Source organism: Coregonus clupeaformis, chromosome 12, assembly GCF_020615455.1.
Source record: "Coregonus clupeaformis isolate EN_2021a chromosome 12, ASM2061545v1, whole genome shotgun sequence".
Lineage (NCBI taxonomy): Eukaryota > Metazoa > Chordata > Actinopteri > Salmoniformes > Salmonidae > Coregonus > Coregonus clupeaformis.
In genome coordinates this window covers 41,197,778-41,218,733 of record NC_059203.1, presented here as the reverse complement: position 1 = coordinate 41,218,733, position 20,956 = coordinate 41,197,778, and the positions used below count along the sequence as shown (strand labels likewise).

The 20,956-nt window shown below is 42.0% G+C and overlaps 1 protein-coding gene across 1 annotated transcript; it reads left to right on the top strand.

Annotated features, from left to right (window-relative positions):
* The first annotated feature begins 8,837 nt into the window (after positions 1-8,837).
* On the top strand, positions 8,838-20,767 carry LOC121578219 (protein transport protein Sec61 subunit alpha). Its single transcript, XM_041892427.2, has 12 exons — positions 8,838-8,959; positions 9,961-10,028; positions 10,118-10,183; positions 10,394-10,472; positions 12,513-12,644; positions 12,896-13,005; positions 13,162-13,315; positions 14,634-14,794; positions 15,034-15,231; positions 19,150-19,341; positions 19,438-19,514; positions 19,618-20,767. The coding sequence occupies exons 1-12, from the start codon at positions 8,953-8,955 to the stop codon at positions 19,802-19,804; spliced, it is 1,431 nt and encodes a 476-aa protein (XP_041748361.1). The 5' UTR covers positions 8,838-8,952; the 3' UTR covers positions 19,805-20,767.
* The last annotated feature ends 189 nt before the right edge of the window (positions 20,768-20,956 follow it).

Genomic DNA, 20,956 nt, shown 5'->3' with positions numbered 1-20,956 from the left:
ACTGCATGAAATGCTTACGGGTCGACCCATGCCAGTGCCAGTTCTTAGAGGATCATATGAGGGTCCACCTCTAGAACAGTTGGAAAGGGACTTAGAAGAGTACAGTCGTGGTCAAAAGTTTTGAGAATGACACAAATACTAATTTTCACAAAGTCTGCTGCCTCAGCTTTGATGATGGCAATTTGCATATACTCCAGAATGTCATGAAGAGTGATGAGATGAATTGCAATTAATTGCAAAGTCCCTCTTTGCCATGAAAATGAACTTAATCCCAAAAAACATTTCCACTGCATTTCAGCCCTGCCACAAAAGGACCAGCTGCCATCATGTCAGTGATTCTCTCGTTAACACATGTGCGAGTGTTGAGGAGGACAAGGCTGGAGATCACTCTGTCATGCTGATTGAGTTAGAATAACATACTGGAAGCTTTAAAAGGAGGGTGGTGCTTGAAATAATTGTTCTTCCTCTGTTAACCATGGTTACCTGCAAGGAAACACGTGCCGTCATCATTGCGTTGCACAAAAAGGGCTTCACAGGCAAGGATATTGCTGCTAGTAAGATTGCACCTAAATCAACCATTTATCGGATCATCAAGAACTTCAAGGTTCAATTGTTGTGAAGGCGTCAGGGCGCCCAAGAAAGTCCAGCAAGTGCCAGGACCGTCTCCTAAAGTTGATTCAGCTGCAGGATCGGGGCACCACCAGTGCAGAGCTTGCTCAGGAATGGCAGCAGGCAGGTGTGAGTGCATCTGCACGCACAGTGAGGCGAAGACTTTTGGAGGATGGCCTGGTGAAGAAGGGCAGCAAAGAAGCCACTTCTCTCCAGAAAAAACATCAGGGACAGACTGAGAACATTCATGTGTGGGGTTGCTTCTCAGTCAAGGGAGTGGGCTCACTCACAATTTTGCCTAAGAACACAGCCATGAATAAAGAATGGTACCAACACATCCTCAGAGAGCAACTTCTCCCAACCATCCAAGAACAGTTTGGTGACGACCAATGCCTTTTCTAGCATGATGGAGCACCTTGCCATAAGGCAAAAGTGATAACTAAGTGGCTCGGGGAACAAAACATTAACATTTTGGGTCCATGGCCAGGAAACTCCCCAGACCTTAATCCCATTGAGAACTTGTGGTCGATCCTCAAGAGGCGGGTGGACAAACAAAACCCCACAAATTCTGACAAACTCCAAGCATTGATTATACAAGAATGGGCTGCCATCAGTCAGAATGTGGCCCAGAAGTTAATTGACAGCATGCCAGGGCGGATTGCAGAGGTCTTGAAAAAGAAGGGTCAACATTGCAAATATTGACTCTTTGCATAAACTTAATGTAATTGTCAATAAAAGCCTTTGACACTTATGGAATGCTTGTAATTATACTTCAGTCTACCATAGTAACATCTGACAAAAATATCTCATAACACTGAAGCAGCGAACTTTGTGAAGACCAATACTTGTGTCATTCTCAAAACTTTTGACCACGACTGTATATCAGGCAACTAACTGCTATACATGAAGTTATCTACCTAAAGGAGAAAAGCAGAGTTCCAGAACCAGAAGTGAATCCACCACTACCAGTAGTCTCAGGGGAAAAGGTCTACGTCCAGGTCTTCAGAAGGAAATGGAATGAACCGAGACGTGAGGGACCATACATCGTCACCCAGGCTACACCAACGCCCGTATGGATAGAGGGGAGCTCAACCTGGTATCATCTAAACCACTGCACCAGAGTACCGCATGGAAACTGACGACCTAGAGATGAGGAAGCTGAGGATGCTGAAATACCCAGTAGGGAAGAAGAGGAAACAGAAACAGAAGAAGAAGGAGAAGGGATGGAAGCTCAAGCAGAATCACCATTCTCTGCTGGAGCTGGCCAAAGTCAGGAGATGGGGGAGGATGGCAATGGGAATGCTACTGATGAGCTACATGCTCTGGCTGATTCCCTCAGCAGAGGGACAGACCTCCAAGACATCCCAGATCTCCAAGACATCCCAGATCTCCAAGACATTCCAAACCTCCAAGACCTTCCAGACCTCCAAGACTCACCAGACTTCCCCACCATTGATTTCTCTGCCTTTGACTGATCCCCTTAACAGAAATTGGAAACCAGAACAGTTGAACAAGGAAAATGGCATACTGGCAATAGTAAAAAGCACAAGAACAAGACAGAGAAGAGAAACAGACAGGATTAGAATGTATATTCCTGCACAAGCAAGAACCACAACTGAAGTACAGAAAGGGGTCGCTATTAAAGAACAAGGGTCAAATGACTATTGGTGTGGGAAGTCACATGGGGTAGCTGTGATATCAAGTTAATAAAATATTGGTGGATCATAGACATAAGAGCAACAGTCCAAGACCGAGATAAACAATATGATGTAGTAATTACAAGCGCAACATTCCCAGGTAATAATGCTGCTGAAGTAGTTATTCCTTGGGAACGTACACCAGCCCCCTTACCCGTTAGAGCCCCAACAGAAGCGAAAGGAAGGGAATGGAAGGAGGCGCTAAACAATGACTGGAATAAATGGGCACAATATACTACATTTTAAAATTGAAGAAAGAAAATTGTCTAGTATGCACTTCTTCTCCCTTGAAATAATTTATAGTAGTACCAAATCCCCACAGCTACCAGGACTGTGCTACGTTTAACCACAACTTCTGTCATCTAAAGGACTGGGAAAGACCGTATTGCCCAGCAGAATGTTTGTCATATTTAGGAAACCCGAAATATAATAAATAAATATAAACAATTTTATAATCGAACAGGATGGGGGGGAGAAGTGTAAGCAATTAGATGTTAGAATAGAAACCAGGAAAATGGAAGCTCCAGAGAAATACTAAATAGACTATGAGCACAAGTATGAGTGCTACAACAAAACAATCGGGGTATATAATTTGGAAAATTCAAGGGAAAATTTGGAATTACATGGCACCTAGATAAAAATAGACTTTGGAATGCAGACACCCCCCCAAAGAAAAATCTATCATGCAGCAGGATCATGTACTGGAGTAATAGTAACCCCAGAAGTATGCAAAAATCAGACACTGGCATTACCGCTGATCGCTCCTTATGAGGATCAGTCATTGGCCATTGCAGATTTCTTCTGGGTCTGTCAGGGGCAACTCAAGGTAACATTACCAAAAAGATGGAAAGGGCTCTGTGCCAGAGTACAGCTAATACAACAAGTTGTAATAGCTGACTGGGAGGCCTTAAAGGTTGATACGCAGGATACCAAATTAAAAATATCAAAAAGGGCATATGAAGCCGATCCAAATGTAAAGATAGATGCTATAGGCCAACCCAGAGGAATTCCCAATGACTTTAAAGCTAGAAGTGAGGTTAAATCAGGATTTGGATCAATACTTGTCTGGATAGCTCCCAATAAAAATGTGGAATGGATCAATTACATATATTACAATCAGCAGAGGTTCACAAATTATACTGACTCAGCATTGTCAGCTCTGGGAGAACAAGTAAAGGCAACAAGTAGGATGACCTGGCAGAATAGGCAGGCTTTAGATTGGCTCCTAGCAGAAAAAGGTGGAGTATGTGTTATGTTTGGAAGTGAGTGCTGCACTTTTATTTCAAACAATACTGCCCCTTGAGGAACATGTACTGAGGCAATGATCAAGCTTAAAGGATTGAGACAAGAAGTCAAGAACAATGCTGGGCAGGACGCACGTGCCTGGGACTGGCTGGACTTAACATTTGGAAAATGGGGAGCAATGTTCACAAAAATGGCAATGATGATAGGCATAGCACTGGTAGTAATGGGAGTAGTCTTTTGCTGCGTATTGCCATTGCTGAAATCCATTTGGATCAAAACCACAGTAAAACAGATGACCATCACAACTGTGAACACCAAAGCAATGGAATTAACTCCAGGATAAGTATTCCTCGTTCAAGGACAACCAGGACACTACATAAACTATAATGGGAAGCCCTGCAACATTAAAGGAGGACTACTGGACTGCCAGACTGGGAATCCTGAATGTCTGTATGGTGTTGTCCCTGGAGGTGGGTGGGCTTGTCATGACTACAAGGACCAGCAACAGCTGGAGAAAACGGGACTTGGAGATATTAATCTCCCAGACCTACAGTGGGGGAAAAAAGTATTTAGTCAGCCAATAATTGTGCAAGTTCTCCCACTTAAAAAGATGAGAGAGGCCTGTAATTTTCATCATAGGTACACGTCAACTATGACAGACAAAATGAGGAAAAAATATCCAGAAAATCACATTGTAGGATTTTTTATGAATTTATTTGCAAATTATGGTGGAAAATAAGTATTTGGTCAATAACAAAAGTTTCTCAATACTTTGTTATATACCCTTTGTTGGCAATGACACAGGTCAAACGTTTTCTGTAAGTCTTCACAAGGTTTTCACACACTGTTGCTGGTATTTTGGACCATTCCTCCATGCAGATCTCCTCTAGAGCAGTGATGTTTTGGGGCTGTCGCTGGGCAACACAGACTTTCAACTCCCTCCAAAGATTTTCTATGGGGTTGAGATCTGGAGACTGGCTAGGCCACTCCAGGACCTTGAAATGTTTCTTACGAAGCCACTCCTTCGTTGCCCGGGTGGTGTGTTTGGGATCATTGTCATGCTGAAAGACCCAGCCACGTTTCATCTTCAATGCCCTTGCTGATGGAAGGAGGTTTTCACTCAAAATCTCACGATACATGGCCCCATTCATTCTTTCCTTTACACAGATCAGTCGTCCTGGTCCCTTTGCAGAAAAACAGCCCCAAAGCATGATGTTTCCATCCCCATGCTTCACAGTAGGTATGGTGTTCTTTGGATGCAACTCAGCATTCTTTGTCCTCCAAACACGACGAGTTGAGTTTTTACCAAAAAGTTATATTTTGGTTTCATCTGACAATATGACATTCTCCCAATCCTCTTCTGGATCATCCAAATGCACTCTAGCAAACTTCAGACGGGCCTGGACATGTACTGGCTTAAGCAGGGGGACACGTCTGGCACTGCAGGATTTGAGTCCCTGGCGGCGTAGTGTGTTAGCCTTTGTTACTTTGGTCCCAGCTCTCTGCAGGTCATTCACTACGTCCCCCCGTGTGGTTCTGGGATTTTTGCTCACTGTTCTTGTGATCATTTTGACCCCACGGGGTGAGATCTTGCGTGGAGCCCCAGATCGAGGGAGATTATCAGTGGTCTTGTATGTCTTCCATTTCCTAATAATTGCTCCCACAGTTGATTTCTTCAAACCAAGCTGCTTACCTATTGCAGATTCAGTCTTCCCAGCCTGGTGCAGGTCTACAATTGTGTTTCTGGTGTCCTTTGACAGCTCTTTGGTCTTGGCCATAGTGGAGTTTGGAGTGTGACTGTTTGAGGTTGTGGACAGGTGTCTTTTATACTGATAACAAGTTCAAACAGGTGCCATTAATACAGGTAACGAGTGGAGGACAGAGGAGCCTCTTAAAGAATAAGTTACAGGTCTGTGAGAGCCAGAAATATTGCTTGTTTGTAGGTGACCAAATACTTATTTTCCACCATAATTTGCAAATAAATTCATAAAAAATCCTACAATGTGATTTTCTGGATTTTTTTTTCTCAATTTGTCTGTCATAGTTGACGTGTACCTATGATGAAAATTACAGGCCTCTCTCATCTTTTTAAGTGGGAGAACATGCACAATTGGTGGCTGACTAAATACTTTTTTTTCCCCACTGTATACTACCCACAATTGTGACCTGTACGCTCTCGTTGGCTGGCCCTCACTACATATTCGTCGCCAAACCCACTGGCTCCATGTCATCTATAAATCACTTCTAGGCAAATCCCAGCCTTATCTTAGATCATTGGTCACCATAGCAACACCCACCCGTAGTATGCGTTCCAGCAGGTATATCTCACTGGTCATCCCCAAAGCCAACACCTCCTTTGGCCGCCATTCCTTCCAGTTCTCTGCTACAAATGACTGGAATGAACTGCAAAAATCTCTGAAGCTGGAGACACTTATTTCCCTCACTAACTTTAAGCATCAGTTGTCAGAGCAGCTTACCGATCACTGCACCTGTACACAGCCCATCTGTAATTAGCCAACCCAACTACCTCATCCCCATATTGTTATTTACTTTGCTCATTTGCACCCCAGTATCTCTATTTGCACATCATCTTCTGCACATCTATCACTCCACTGTTAATACTAAATTTTAATTATTTTGCACTATGGCCTATTTATTGCCTTACCTCCATAACTTACTACATAACTTACTACTGTGTTTTTGACTGTAAGTTTTTTTATTCCATATGTAACTCTGTGTTGTTGTTGTTTTTATCGCACTGCTTTGCTTTATCTTGGCCAGGTCGCAGTTGTAAATGAGAACTTGTTCTCAACTGGCTTATCTGGTTAAATAAAGGTTAAATAAAGAAAAGAAAAAAGAAAAAAGAAAAAACACCAGAGCCACTGCCTGTTCACCCCCGCTATCATCCAGAAGGCGAGGTCAGTACAGGTGCATCAAAGCTGGGACCGAGAGACTGAAAAACAGCTTCTATCTCAAGGCCATCAGACTGTTAAATAGCCATCACTAGCATATTAGGAGACTGCTGCTGCCTATTGAAATCACTAGCCACTTTAAGAAATGGAACACTAGTCACTTTAATAATGTTTACATATCTTGCATTACTCATCTGATATGTATGTACAGTATTCTATAATATTCTACTGTATCTTAGTCCATGTCGCTCTGTCATTGCTCGTCCATATCTGTATATATTTTTTATTCCATTCCTTACTTAGATTTGTGTGTATTGGGTATATGTTGTGAAATTGTTAGATATTACTCTTTAGATATTACTTTACTGTTGCAGCTAGAAGCACAAGCATTTCGCTACACCCGCAATAACATCTGCTAAACACATAAATGACAAATAAAATTTGATTTGAGAAGGGAGATATGGAGAACTAAAAGAGGGAAGAAATGTGAGTTTTGTTTGTTTTGGCAATGTACTATTTGGGTGGAGTAAGTTAGTATCACTATTAAGTATGGATTTATTTTGTATTTAATATATTTTGTGGTTTCAAACCATCCAGTTGGTGGCGGCAATACAACTTTTAGATGTAGTCCGCCATAAAACTCACAGAAGAAGTGCTCCGTTGTCGTGCCTTACGACTTGAAGTGCTTCCTACCTGGTGTCATGGTCGTGTCGCTGGCGGTAGCTACATGGTTATTTTTTTCTCACACATTATTTTATTTCAAGTAGGATAGCAGCCTACACAATAAATAACTAATATTGATAACCGTCTAGATGTCACCTTTATACATACAGTCTACTACTCAATGGTGAGGGCATGAATGGCAACAACACCGGGACACAGTGCCATTCTCTCCCTCTTGACAAGCACTGCTGTCCGGCAACGGCGTGGGAGGTAGCTACATACAGTAGCCAATATCAGGGTGACCGTCACAGTAAACTCACGCATACAACGCATTTGGCAACAATACACCACCCATCATCAATACTTTTAATAAAAAATAAACCATCTTTAGTTTTATAACTGAAAATACGACTCAGACTCATCGTCTGACTTAAAAACAGAAGCCCAAACTCTCTAAGGATGGTATCTCAAATGTATGGTAGCTGCATGGTAAGAAACTGAAGAAAAAACACAGCTCAATCAAAACCATCTAACCAAAAGCAGAGCGCTTTCCACACGCCCACAATTTTCCTTTCGACACACCCACTTACCGATACTCCGGTCGCCATATTGAGTGGCACCTACCCTCTTCTCTGAGAGTATCATCTTTCGATAGGTGGTGAGTTTGTAGCTCGGTTCGGGTTTTACACACGATTTTGTGACGATTTTATTGTCTATGTGTGTCATGTGTAGAAAAAAGCTGCTTTCCATGGTATGGGAAAGACGTGATTAAGCTGCAGCCACTACAAGTGGTAAATCAATAGCATAAATAGTCACGCACGGGTGCCTCTTTCGACTCTAGGGTGTTTTAACATTGTATAGGTCTAATAGAGAGACACTTTTCATCTTTGTCCAATATTTTTATTAAAAAAAAAACTATTTAAATTTGCACATGTATTTACTTAGTCGCTTTACAAGTCGCTCACTTCTCTGCGCTTGCATTATACAGTATCTAGCGCCCACTGAAGGCTGTAAAAAAAGACATGCAGTGATAAAAATTGTATAATGCTGACCCCTGATGGGCAGTAAGTGTTAACTACAACATTTTCTGCATTCCCAAATCATTGAAGTCAAATAAACATTATTTGAATTTGTTCATGATCATACATTTTAATTCCAGTGAAGGTAACTACTGAATGAGCAGTCTCATGTCATAATTTAATACATTTTAATGACCCGGCAGCAGTTCTTCTGAAGTTTTGCATTTCCTGCAAGTGTAATATTTCTTATTTTATCATAATCAAACGCATATTTGAGATTTCTCTGTTTTGACTAGATGGATACATTTTTGTCAGATTTGACTTTTGGTAGCAGGTTAGGAGAATTTACGCAGCAGGTTAGAATAATTAATGTAGCAGGTTAGGATAATTATGCAGCGTTCAGAACAACTGGGAGCACGGAACTCGGAAATCTTCGACTTCAGTCCCTTCAAGACAACTGCTAACGCGAAAAAAAAAAAGAGCTACGACTGGGTAAAAATCGTTTTGCATGGGCATCCAACTCGGAATTCAAAGTCGGAAAATCGGGCATATTTCTAAAGCTCCGTCTTTCCTCCCTGACGATCACTGACGTCATGATTTGACCTCGTTTTTGTCCGAGTTCCCAGTTGTCGTGAAAGCACCACACCGAAGAACGCTCGAAGATCTGACGTGTAGTAGCGCTTTATTGATGACGTGTCTTTACGGCGCTTCCTTTTCGGTGCAGAGCGGTTCGATGGTGCCACGCAAACTGTGCTGATCCTTCAATTGGCACCAGTTTAACACAACAGGAATCGGATAAAGGACACCATGGGCAGTGAGTTATTTTTCTAAAGTCGATGTACCTGTGAATTGCATGTTAGATTTATTTTAAATGTTTAGCTATGACCGGACATGTATTGTATCTTGCTACTAACTAGCCAATGCTAACGTCAGGTGTACCGTTACGTCGTCAACAAGCTAAAGTTACCGTAACTTGGGTAGTTAACTAGTAGTTATGGTGCGTCCTTAGCTAACATTAGCAAATTAGGGTTACACAAATCACCATTTACTTATCTATTAACTGTAAAATTATATATATATATCTCGTTAGTTAACGGAATGGGAAGCTAACGGCAGGAGGCAGCTAACGTACAGTCGCCGCTGACGTTAGCTAACAAGAGACTCATGAAGTGCCCACAACTAGTTGACCCTTGGCACTTGTTTGGGGCATTTAGATTGCTGTGTGCACCTTCAACATTCGCTAACTAGCTACCCTCTACAGTCTTGGTGTCATTCTAAGAAATGTAACTAGCTAGCGTAGTCTGCTGTAACAGTGTCAGTACCTATTAGCACTGATACTGCCTGGTTCAAGTCTTTGCAATTAATGTGACAGTAACTTAACTGTTATCAGACATTAGGACTGTAGTTTGCTGCTAGCTTGCTAACATTGTTTTGAATAAGCAACATTGGCATTCCCAATGAATGTCAACTTCTTTGAATTCCTAAGGTTAGCTGTCTAGCTACAGTAGTTACTGTATTTCTATTGCCTCTGTTAATCTGCTTTCACAATCACTAGTTTGTTCCTACATACAATATAGCTAGTTAACTCGTTTACCTTACTTAGCTAACTAGCTAGTTAGTAGCTTGTTGACCTTGTCTGTGAATGTGAGTGGAACCAAATTTTTGCATGCATGGGAGTGATGTTTCATCCTGATAAAGTTTGAGTATCTTTCACTGGTTCACATAGGACAATACCTATGTTACTGTGTATGTTAAATCCCTGTTGTATGTAGTTTTTTCCCCAAAGAAACTAACCAACCTCATGTTTTTTTCCAGTCAAATTTTTGGAAGTCATAAAGCCGTTTTGTGCGGTCTTACCCGAGATTCAGAAACCAGAGAGAAAGGTATAGTATACTGCAATTTCTTTTCACTAGCTCTTCAACCGTCTTAGCTCTAGTGATGTTTCTATAACGTCCCTCTTTTACCTCTACAGATTCAGTTCAGAGAAAAAGTACTATGGACTGCCATCACTCTCTTCATCTTCCTGGTGTGCTGCCAGGTTAGTATCTGCTGACCTGAACATCTGTCTCTGTGTAATTCTATATATTGTATGGTGCTTGCAGAGAAGCCCTGCCTGTCTTTGGTCTTATTATCACTAGCTGATAATATGGTTAAGGCCACAGGTAATGATGACTCAATGAGTGTGGTTATAACTCTTGTGGGTACTGTTTATTGGGTTCATTCTTTCTCTTTGTCTCCTGTCCTCTAGATTCCCCTCTTTGGCATCATGTCCTCGGACTCTGCAGATCCCTTCTACTGGATGAGAGTAATCCTGGCCTCCAACAGAGGTGAGAACCCAACAGTCTGGTTCTACTTAGTTTGAATGCTTGCCTGTGTCTGTAATCATCAGTCCATATGGAGGAAGACGAGTTTAAACATTTGAACAGTGCGTCCCTAGCAACAGATTCGGCCCGCCCACAAAGGGTACAAAAAAGGAATCTCATTGAAATGCATTAATTTTAGTGCTGTGTTAAATGGCTTAAATATAACATTTTTAAATACCCAAGTGTTCAATCTATAATCGAGTTGATGCCTGATCTTTGTATAAAGCCAGCAAGTAATTATTTCAAGCTACGAAGCCGAGGTGGTAAAATGCTAATTCAATGCAATAACTGCATGCACGCAGGTGTCCTGTGCCATTGTAAAAACAGACAACTATGCTGGGTCCGTAGTGTGAGTGGGAACATTATCATAGTTTTTGCTTTGCTTCTCCACTGCAATGTATTTCTGGAGGCTAGGACTAGAAATATATCGTGCAGATTCGCTGGTTGGATAGCTAGCCAGTCATGAAACAGTTACTACTAGTAGCTAGCTAATAGACGAGAATACTAAAAAGAAGAACGTTCGTCAAGTGTCATGACTGCATGTTATGTATAGTTGGATAGGCAGAAGCAGTGTCACTCTTCATGGCAGAAAGTGTGTGCGCATTTTGAACATGACAACTTTCAAGCAACCCAAAGATGGTAAGCTAGCTAGTTGGCTAACTATTTTCAAATTAGGCATTCATTTCATAACCCAATCTAGCGACGGTTGCAAGCTAGCTTTATCTAGCCTGCATAATACTTTTTGCCTCGTTTGTCGATCTGTAATGCTAGCTAACTATGCAGTACCAACCTGCATGGCTGCCCATCCAACCAGCTAGTAATAGACAGCTAGCTAATAGTGCTGAGTGATTAGTGCTTTGAGGTCATTTCGGTTTGATAAAATAAATCACAGATTTCGATAATTTTAAAAAGATAAATGCATTATGAAACAATGACATTCAAATGTTTATTTTTTATTTTTTCATGAAAATTTCAAATGCAAAAACAATGAACATTCAATTGCCAAATCATTTAAAATATTATATTGTCTATGTCAGGTCAAAATTGGATAGACATCAATAGGAAATTACTATGAAATAATAAAATAGTTCAGTTGTGTATATTACTTCGTTTTTATTTGATTACTTTATTATTTTTAAATCCTTAGTCATCATCTCATCTCTGCTCAGGCAGTAGCAGCCATACAACATTCTCTGTGCTCCCCAAATACTGTACTGTCTTTAGTCATCCTATTTAGCTAGGCTAGCCTGCTTAAGCATGCTGCAGAGCTGTCAGAGGAAATCCTTTTACTAGTTCTTCAAAGTAAATAAGGCATACTTTCAGGATCTCCATCCCTCTCATGTTGTGTACATTCCTCATGTGGTCTGTGTGAAACTAACCTTACATAGTAGGTTAAATGGAATTCAAGTAATTAGTTGTTTAATAACCAAAAAAAGGAAATGTCGGTAAATCGCTCAGCACTACTAAATATTTATAGTACAGAAAATACATTCTTCAAGTCGAGTTGGATATTAGAAGTGCTGTACTAAAGGATCTATTATACTGCCAGTTAAGATGGCATGAATACGATCTAAACCAAAAAATATAGCATGTTAATTTCAAACAAAACACGTAAGTGAATGGGTTTTCCAGCGTTCTAAAGCTTTCTTTACCCATTGTGGTTGTTGCTAAGCTAAACAATGGGCTCACGTCATTGACACACCGGTCTCCCTCCATTTATTAACGGCTCTCAGTCTTGGCTACTGATCATGTTAGAACCATCTATATTACACCTTTTACTGTTTGGTTCCCACCTCTTACATGGATAAATAATTATTCCCTGTGATGTTATCAGGTCTTATCTCTTTTGACAAGCAGTCTTTGCAAAAGCTGACATTCTTTAGCTGATATGTCACTGTATTCAGAGCTTTGCCTTCGTAGAATCCCCTTTTCCATTACAACAGTGTTGGTTCATAATAATGTTTGACTGATAACTGAGTACTGTGATCCTCCACCATTCTTCAGGTACTCTGATGGAGCTGGGTATCTCACCCATCGTTACCTCAGGTCTCATCATGCAGCTGCTGGCTGGAGCCAAGATCATTGAGGTTGGAGACACCCCCAAGGACAGAGCACTCTTCAATGGAGCGCAGAAATGTAGGTCCACCCTCTAATCATCTCGCACAGAAGCAGTTTTTACTAAGGAATGGGATTAATCATAATGAGTTGAATGATATATATTATTATATAACCACCCGGCAACTGTTCTGAGTTGTGGGCTTGTTATGTGATGGGTATTAGAATAAGGGTCTCTAGCCTGTCATAAGGGTGGGGTGTATTTTTTGACACCTATCAACTCACAACTGTCCAAGGATATTGAATGGAACAATCTTCCTTTGTCTCTGCAGTGTTTGGCATGATCATTACCATTGGGCAGGCCATTGTGTACGTGATGACAGGCATGTACGGAGACCCCTCAGAGATGGGTGCTGGGATCTGCCTGCTCATCATCATTCAGGTTAGTTAGCAAGGCAGTTAACCCCCTACAACAACTGCTCCCCGGGCGCTGATGATGCCGCACCTCTCCCATTTCGGTTGAATACGTTCAGTTGTGCAACTGACTCAATATACCCTTTCCCGTCCCTATTTTAAGCTCTCTCTCCTTCTTCACCAGTTGTTTGTGGCAGGTCTGATTGTGCTGCTGCTGGATGAGCTGCTGCAGAAGGGCTATGGTCTAGGCTCTGGTATCTCCCTGTTCATTGCCACCAACATCTGTGAGACCATCGTCTGGAAGGCCTTCAGTCCCACAACTGTCAACACTGGGAGAGGTAGGTAGCAGTAAGGCTAGTATACATAAACTACATGACCAAAAGTATGTGGACACCTGCTTGTCGAACATCTCATTCCAAAGTCATGGGCATTAGTAGGGAGTTGGTCCCCTTTTGCTGCTATAACAGCCTCCACTCTTCTGGGAAGGCTTTCCACTAGATGTTGGGGACTTGCTTCCATTCAGCCACGAGCATTAGTGAGGTCGGGCACTGATGTTGGGCGATTACGCCTGGCTCGCAGTCGGTGTTCCGATTCATCCCAAAGGTGTTCGATGGGGTTGAGGTCAGGGCTTTGTGCAGGCAAGTCAAGTTCTTCCACACCGATCTCAACAAACCATTTCTGTATGGACCTCGCTTTGTGCACGGGGGCATTGTCATGCTGAAACAGGAAACTGCAAACTGTTGCCACAAAGTTGGAAGCACAGAATCATCTAGAATGGCATTGTGTGCTGTAGTGTTAAGATTTCCCTTCACTGGAACTAAGGGGCCTAGCACAAACCATGAAAAACAGCCCCAGACCATTATTCCTCCTCCACCAAACTTTACAGTTGACATTATGCGTTGGGGCAGGTAGCGCTTTCCTGGCAACCGCCAAACCCAGATTAATCCGTCGGACTGCCAGATGGTGAAGCGTGATTCATCATTCCAGAGAACGCGTTTCCACTGCTCCAGAGTCCAATGGCGGCGAGCTTTACACCACTCCAGCCGACGCTTGGCATTGCGCATGGTGATCTTACGCTTGTGTGCGGCTACTCGGCTATGAAACCCATTTCATGAAGCTCCCGACGAACAGTTCTTGTGCTGACGTTGCTTCCAGAGGCAGTTTGGAACTTGGTGAGTGTTGCAATCGAGGACAGATGATTTTATGCGCTACACGCTTCAGCACTCGCCAGTCCCGTTCTGTGAGCTTGTGTGGCCTACCTCTTCGCGGCTGAGCCGATGTTGCTCCTAGACGTTTCCACTTCACAATAACAGAACTTACAGTTGACTGCGGCAGCTCTAGCAGGGCAGAAAATTGACAAACTGACATGTTGAAAAGGTGGCATCCTATGACGGTGCCACGTTGAGTCACTGAGCTCTTCAGTAAGGCCATTCTACTGCCAATGTTTGTCTATGGAGATTGCATGGCTGTGTGCTCGATTTTTATACACCTGTCAGCATTGGGTGTAGCTGAAATAGCCGAAACCACTAATTTGAAGGGGTTTCCACATACTTTTGAATAAATAGTGTATGTGTATTGACAATGTGCTCTTGCTCGTCAGTCAGGATTGTTCCCTCTGCTGTGGTTAGTTGGGTAACCTTGTCTCTTGTGTCTCAGGAACGGAGTTTGAAGGTGCCGTCATTGCACTGTTCCACCTGTTGGCCACCCGCACAGACAAGGTGCGCGCCCTGAGAGAGGCCTTCTACCGCCAGAACCTGCCTAACCTCTTGAACCTCATCGCCACCGTCTTCGTCTTTGCTGTAGTCATATACTTCCAGGTCAGTGGACAGACGACCCCCTCTATAGCCTATATCGTCTTGGCTGTCGTTTGATTGGTTTTACAAATGGTTGCCTAAGTGACCTATGATATGACCATTGGATCTGTTGACAATGTGAACATAAATGTTCAGACCAAAAAGCTGCATGCATAGAATATTTGAAAACCAACTTTGAATACCATTGGATTTCTGTGGTTGTTTTTGAAAGGTCTTGAACACTTTTCGCCTCCTCCTTCCAGGGCTTCAGGGTGGACTTGCCCATCAAGTCTGCCCGTTACCGTGGCCAGTACAACACCTATCCCATCAAGCTCTTCTACACCTCCAACATTCCCATCATCCTCCAGTCTGCCCTCGTGTCCAACCTGTACGTCATCTCTCAGATGCTCTCCACGCGATTCAGTGGCAACTTTCTGGTTAACCTGCTGGGCACCTGGTCTGTAAGTACCTGTCCACAATGATCTTTGAGTGTTGCTTCTGTGTTCATCACACAGAGGTAGAGACTTGCCTCACCAGCGTTCATTACACCAGTACTATTAAAAAATATACATCTACTTAGTTATTTTTTTCTCATCACATTAAACCTTCACGAGGTTAAAACGGTACTGAATACTCCTGTGTGTGTGACTGTAAACAACGAAGAGTCTGTTTGAAGCCATAATGGGGTTATGATCACATGTTTTGGACTACTATGACAGCACACTGGTAGTGTTGACAGATTAGACATATTTCTTTCAGCAATCCTGTGATCCTGTGTAAGAGAGCTAGCCTTTGGAAGGTTTTAAGAAGGCTCCAGACATTTTCCCCTGGTGGCACTGGTGCCACTAACTTTTTCAGTTGGTAGCACCAGCCCAAGTTTTGGTCACACGCCAAAAAAAAAAAAAAAAAAAGGGTAATGCATAACCATGATACAGTGAGGGGAAAAAAGTATTTGATCCCCTGCTGATTTTGTACGTTTGCCCACTGACAAAGACATGATCAGTCTATAATTTTAATGGTTGGTTTATTTGAACAGTGAGAGACAGAATAACAAAACAAAAATCCAGAAAAACGCATGTCAAAAATGTTATAAATTGATTTGCATTTTAATGAGGGAAATATGTATTTGACCCCTCTGCAAAACATGACTTAGTACTTGGTGGCAAAACCCTTGTTGGCAATCACAGAGGTCAGACGTTTCTTGTAGTTGGCCACCAGGTTTGCACACATCTCAGGAGGGATTTTGTCCCACTCCTCTTTGCAGATCTTCTCCAAGTCATTAAGCCTGACGTTTGCCACAGATTTTCTATGGGATTAAGGTCTGGAGACTGGCTACTCCAGGACCTTAATGTGGTTCTTCTTGAGCCACTCCTTTGTTGCCTTGGCCGTGTGTTTTGGGTCATTGTCATGCTGGAATACCCATCCACGACCCATTTTCAATGCCCTGGCTGAGAGAAGGAGGTTCTCACCCAAGATTTGACGGTACATGGCCCGTCCATCATCCCTTTGATGCGGTGAAGTTGTCCTGTCCCCTTAGCAGAAAAACACGCCCAAAGCATAATGTTTCCACCTCCATGTTTGACGGTGGGGATGGTGTTCTTGGGGTCATAGGCAGCATTCCTCCTCCTCCAAACACGGCGAGTTGAGTTGATGCCAAAGAGCTCGATTTTGGTCTCATCTGACCACAACACTTTCACCCAGTTCACCTCTGAATCATTCAGATGTTCATTGGCAAACTTCAGACGGGCCTGTATATGTGCTTTCTTGAGCAGGGGGACCTTGCAGGCGCTGCAGGATTTCAGTCCTTCATGGCGTAGTGTGTTACCAATTGTTTTCTTGGTGACTATGGTCCTAGCTGCCTTGAGATCATTGACAAGATCCTCCCGTGTAGTTCTGGGCTGATTCCTCACCGTTCTCATGATCATTGCAACTCCACGAGGTGAGAACTTGCATGGAGCCCCAGGCCGAGGGAGATTGACAGTTATTTTGTGTTTCTTCCGTTTGCGAATAATCACACCAACTGTTGTCACCTTCTCACCAAGCTGCTTGGCGATGGTCTTGTAGCCAATTTCAGCCTTGTGTAGGTCTACAATCTTGTCCCTGACATCCTTGGAGAGCTCTTTGGTCTTGGCCATGGTGGAGAGTTTGGAATCTGATTGATTGCTTCTGTGGACAGGTGTCATTTAAACAGGTAACAAACTGAGATTAGGAGCACTCCCTTTAAGAGTGTGCTCCTAATCTCAGTTCGTTACCTGTATAACAGACACATGGGAGCCAGAAATCTTTCTGATTGAGAGGGGGTCAAATACTTTTTCCCTCATTAAAATGCAAATCAATTTATAACATTTTTGACATGTTTTTTTCTGGATTTTGTTGTTGTTATTCTGTCTCTCTCTGATCAAATAAACCTACCATTAAAATTATAGACTGATCATTTCTTTGTCAGTGTGCAAACGTACAAAATCAGCAGGGGATCAAATACTTTTTTCCCTCACTGTAGCATTTGAAAGGGAACAGTTTGGAGATTATTGGAAAATTATTAGACTAAAGGTGAGGATACAACCTGACACAAGACTGAATCCAAACATTACACTGTTGATTTTATGTGCATTTTAATCTGAAAATACTCTGGATACATTCAGTACCATGATAAGAATATTCCTGGAAAATGTGGGGTAGAACAACGTAAAACCAAAAAATGTCAAAGTGGCCACACCTCTCCAAATTGTGCACAGTTCCTAAGTAATTTCAATGCCCTTTTATGACATGACTCTTAGCTGTGCTGTTGAGGAACTACAGCAAGCACATTTGTAGTTGTTTTGTTTGGAACACAACCCTGCATCCCCAGCATCACACAATTACTGTTTACGCAATCCAAAAACAGTACATTATAAATCACAATCTGGGTCAGGTGGGCATAATTTGAAAGCCTGTTCTATTGACAACATGACGAGCTAAGTTATAACATATGATATTTCAGTGTTAGGCTTTCACAATGCAATTCAGGGAAAGTATCATAATTTTGGTGCGCATAGAAAGGAGTCATGATTGGCGGGTGCAGTACTGCCAACTTCTTGTCGTGAGAGGTGCTGAAGTTCAGAACGGCAGTCAGTCAAAACCCATTCAGTGATGTGAAGCGCAGAGCCAGAGCTCTGACGTCATGTATAGCATGTTACCGTACAGCCACTGCGTTCCAATTTAGGTGTTTATCAGTGCCAAAATCTGCCATTTTTAACCCATATACGGGTACGAGTGTAAAGGGTTAAGAAGTGTAATAGACTACTGAGATGGTATTCAAGAAGTTGTTTTATCTGTCGAAGCAGTATTGCTGGGCAATGGTTATTTTTCGTAATTGACTGACATGGGTTCAATTATTTGAATCCATTTTAATTTTTAAAAATTTTTTGTCTGCTCCATGTGTAGTTTCTGTAGAGAGAAATCAGATCAAGCCCGAACTGTGCGACGTGGTTTCCAACAGGCCAATATTCTACATAGTTTAGCGCAAAAAAACGTGGTAATTAGCTACAATGAACATAATCCATTCTGCGCCTACTTGTCCGGTCTGTTTCTTTTACGCCTGCTACGTGAAAGAGACCGAAGAATGCATGATCGAGAGTGATGGAGCAGTTGCTTAGACAATGTATTTTCAGGTCAAGATACCACGCTAAGTGATTTTGATAGTTGGTATTCAGCAGTCATAAAAGTATGCCTTATTTATTTACTTTAAAGAACTACTTAAATAGTGATCGTCAGACAGCATAGGCAGCAGCGCTATAGAGATGAGATGACTTGGAATGAAATAATAAAGTAATCAAATAAAACAAATGTAATACACAACTGAAATATTTTTATTAAAGTAATGTCAATAAATTATGGTTAGTAAGTGATAAGCAGTAATGGGCAGTCACTACCATCATGGGACTTTTAGTAATTGTTTTTCTGTGTTACAGTATTCAATCCACATAGTGCATTTAATGGAAGAAGAAAAAAAAGTGGAAACTTGTTTGTTTTTATACTCGAAACTGAACTGACTTCAAAAAGCACTAATCGCTCCGCACTAACAAGCAGGAATGCATAATTTAAGATTTTGATGTGCAACCTAATCCAGTGATTGTCATGAAATTGGGATTGGCAATTAGGCTATTGTTATATTTCACTGTCAAAATTGGCCTCCAGAATTTTGTGATGTTTTTTTATCCAATAGAGATGGTTTGAGTGAGGTTGCAATGTAGAACACATGTAACTCGCACAGCTAAGTCAAATGGTTGCAAAATGTAACTCAATGGTCAGTCTTGAGCCCTGTTTTACTCCTAACAGCCCTGATTGTGCTATGCTTATATAGAGAATCTATACTTAATGGATTGTGTGTTTGTGTATAGGATACTTCCACTGGAGGACCAGCTCGTGCCTACCCGGTTGGAGGTCTCTGCTACTACCTCTCTCCCCCAGAGTCCTTTGGTTCTGTTCTAGATGACCCCATCCATGCTGCAATCTACATCGTCTTCATGCTGGGCTCCTGTGCCTTCTTCTCCAAGACATGGATTGAGGTTTCAGGATCCTCTGCCAAAGATGTGAGTCCCTTGATGCACCAGATGTATTTGTTTCAACTGTTAGATGCACATAGGTACACTGAAGTATGGTAGTTGCTAACTGTGCATGTCTGACAGGTGGCTAAGCAGCTGAAGGAACAGCAGATGGTGATGAGGGGACACAGAGAGACCTCCATGGTGCATGAGCTCAACCGGTAAAAACATACGCACCTTTGGTTGCACTCTGCCCCAAGTGTCAATAATTATTGCTGTGTATATCTTTCTATACATTTCTAAAATCTTGTGCTCTTTGTGAAGGTACATCCCCACGGCTGCAGCCTTCGGTGGCCTATGCATAGGTGGGCTGTCCGTCATGGCGGACTTTCTGGGCGCCATCGGTTCGGGTACTGGAATCCTATTGGCCGTCACCATCATCTACCAGTACTTCGAGATCTTTGTCAAGGAGCAGAGTGAAATGGGCAGCATGGGAGCGCTGCTATTCTAGAAACACCCTCCTCCACAGACACACAGCGTCCACACTCTACAAATTACTTACTTTTTATTTTGCATTGTATCTAATGCGCACAAATCAGTACATTCTGCCTCTGCGACGCGTCCTCTTTCTCAGCTTCATTGTGTTCCCAGAAGCTCTTGAGGGCTCATATGCAGACTAGATCTCACTGGGAAAGAAAGATGGCACTTGACCCAGTGTTCAGCATGGAATTGCGCCTGTTCTGTCCCATTTGTTTTGTTTTTCAATTCTATTACCCTCCTCTCTTCATCTGACCAGCCAGGCTACTCAAAGATGGTCTTATCTTCTATAGAAGGGTTAAAGGCACAAAGGTCTGTCATGTCATTGACTGACATCAGTTGTGGTTGGCAGAAGCTTGCTCAAGGAAATTGAAGACAGACACCATTTAAAGGAGTCTGTTCTTAAACCAACACAAGCACTACACCTGGACATTTTTGGAGAGTGGAAAGAAAGCCATGTCATGTTAATTTCAGGTCATTGTAAGCTGTGCATGGGGTTTGAAGAGCCACATATTGGGGTAAAAAAAAGTATAAATATACTTGTACATGTATTCCTTCAATGGCTCTGGGAATCTCCAACAAGCTTTGTTAGTTTTCATGTACCTTTATTTTATTTTATTTTAATCATGGAATATATTTGTATTCCTGCTAGTTTTATCAAGGGCATATGTTTGTCCTTTGTCTCTGGGTCATAAAGGGAAGCGTTTGTTGTGGTCTTTTATTCCCAGACTGAATCAATGTAGAAACTGCCTAGGTTTGGTAGGGATGGAATGGGGTTTAATTTAGTGGTTTTTACTTTCTGTATTGGACCCAATTTTTGTTAAAACAATTTTACTCGATTTCTTCTTTTTTTTACTTTACAGTAGTTAGATAATCTACTGTCATGCACCCCACTGAAAAAGCATAGCAGTGACCCCAAATAAAACACTACCATGGACATAGGGCCCATGTCTTTGTTCAGGCCAATGTTTTTCAATAAATGCTAGAAAACAACATTCTGTGTTGAACATTCACATGGCATAAATTACACTACAATATGCATCAAAAGGTATATACCAATATTATTGTGGTACATACTGCTAGAAGAGTGCAGTACAAGTTGCACTTCTTTTTTGGTAGAGTACTG

Bases quoted from the DNA above. Each gene is read 5' to 3' on its own strand.
- LOC121578219 (XM_041892427.2), top strand. The intron at 10,473-12,512 runs GTGAGAACCCAA...ACCATTCTTCAG, and splicing joins AATCCTGGCCTCCAACAGAG to GTACTCTGATGGAGCTGGGT. The intron at 12,645-12,895 runs GTAGGTCCACCC...TTGTCTCTGCAG, and splicing joins CTTCAATGGAGCGCAGAAAT to TGTTTGGCATGATCATTACC.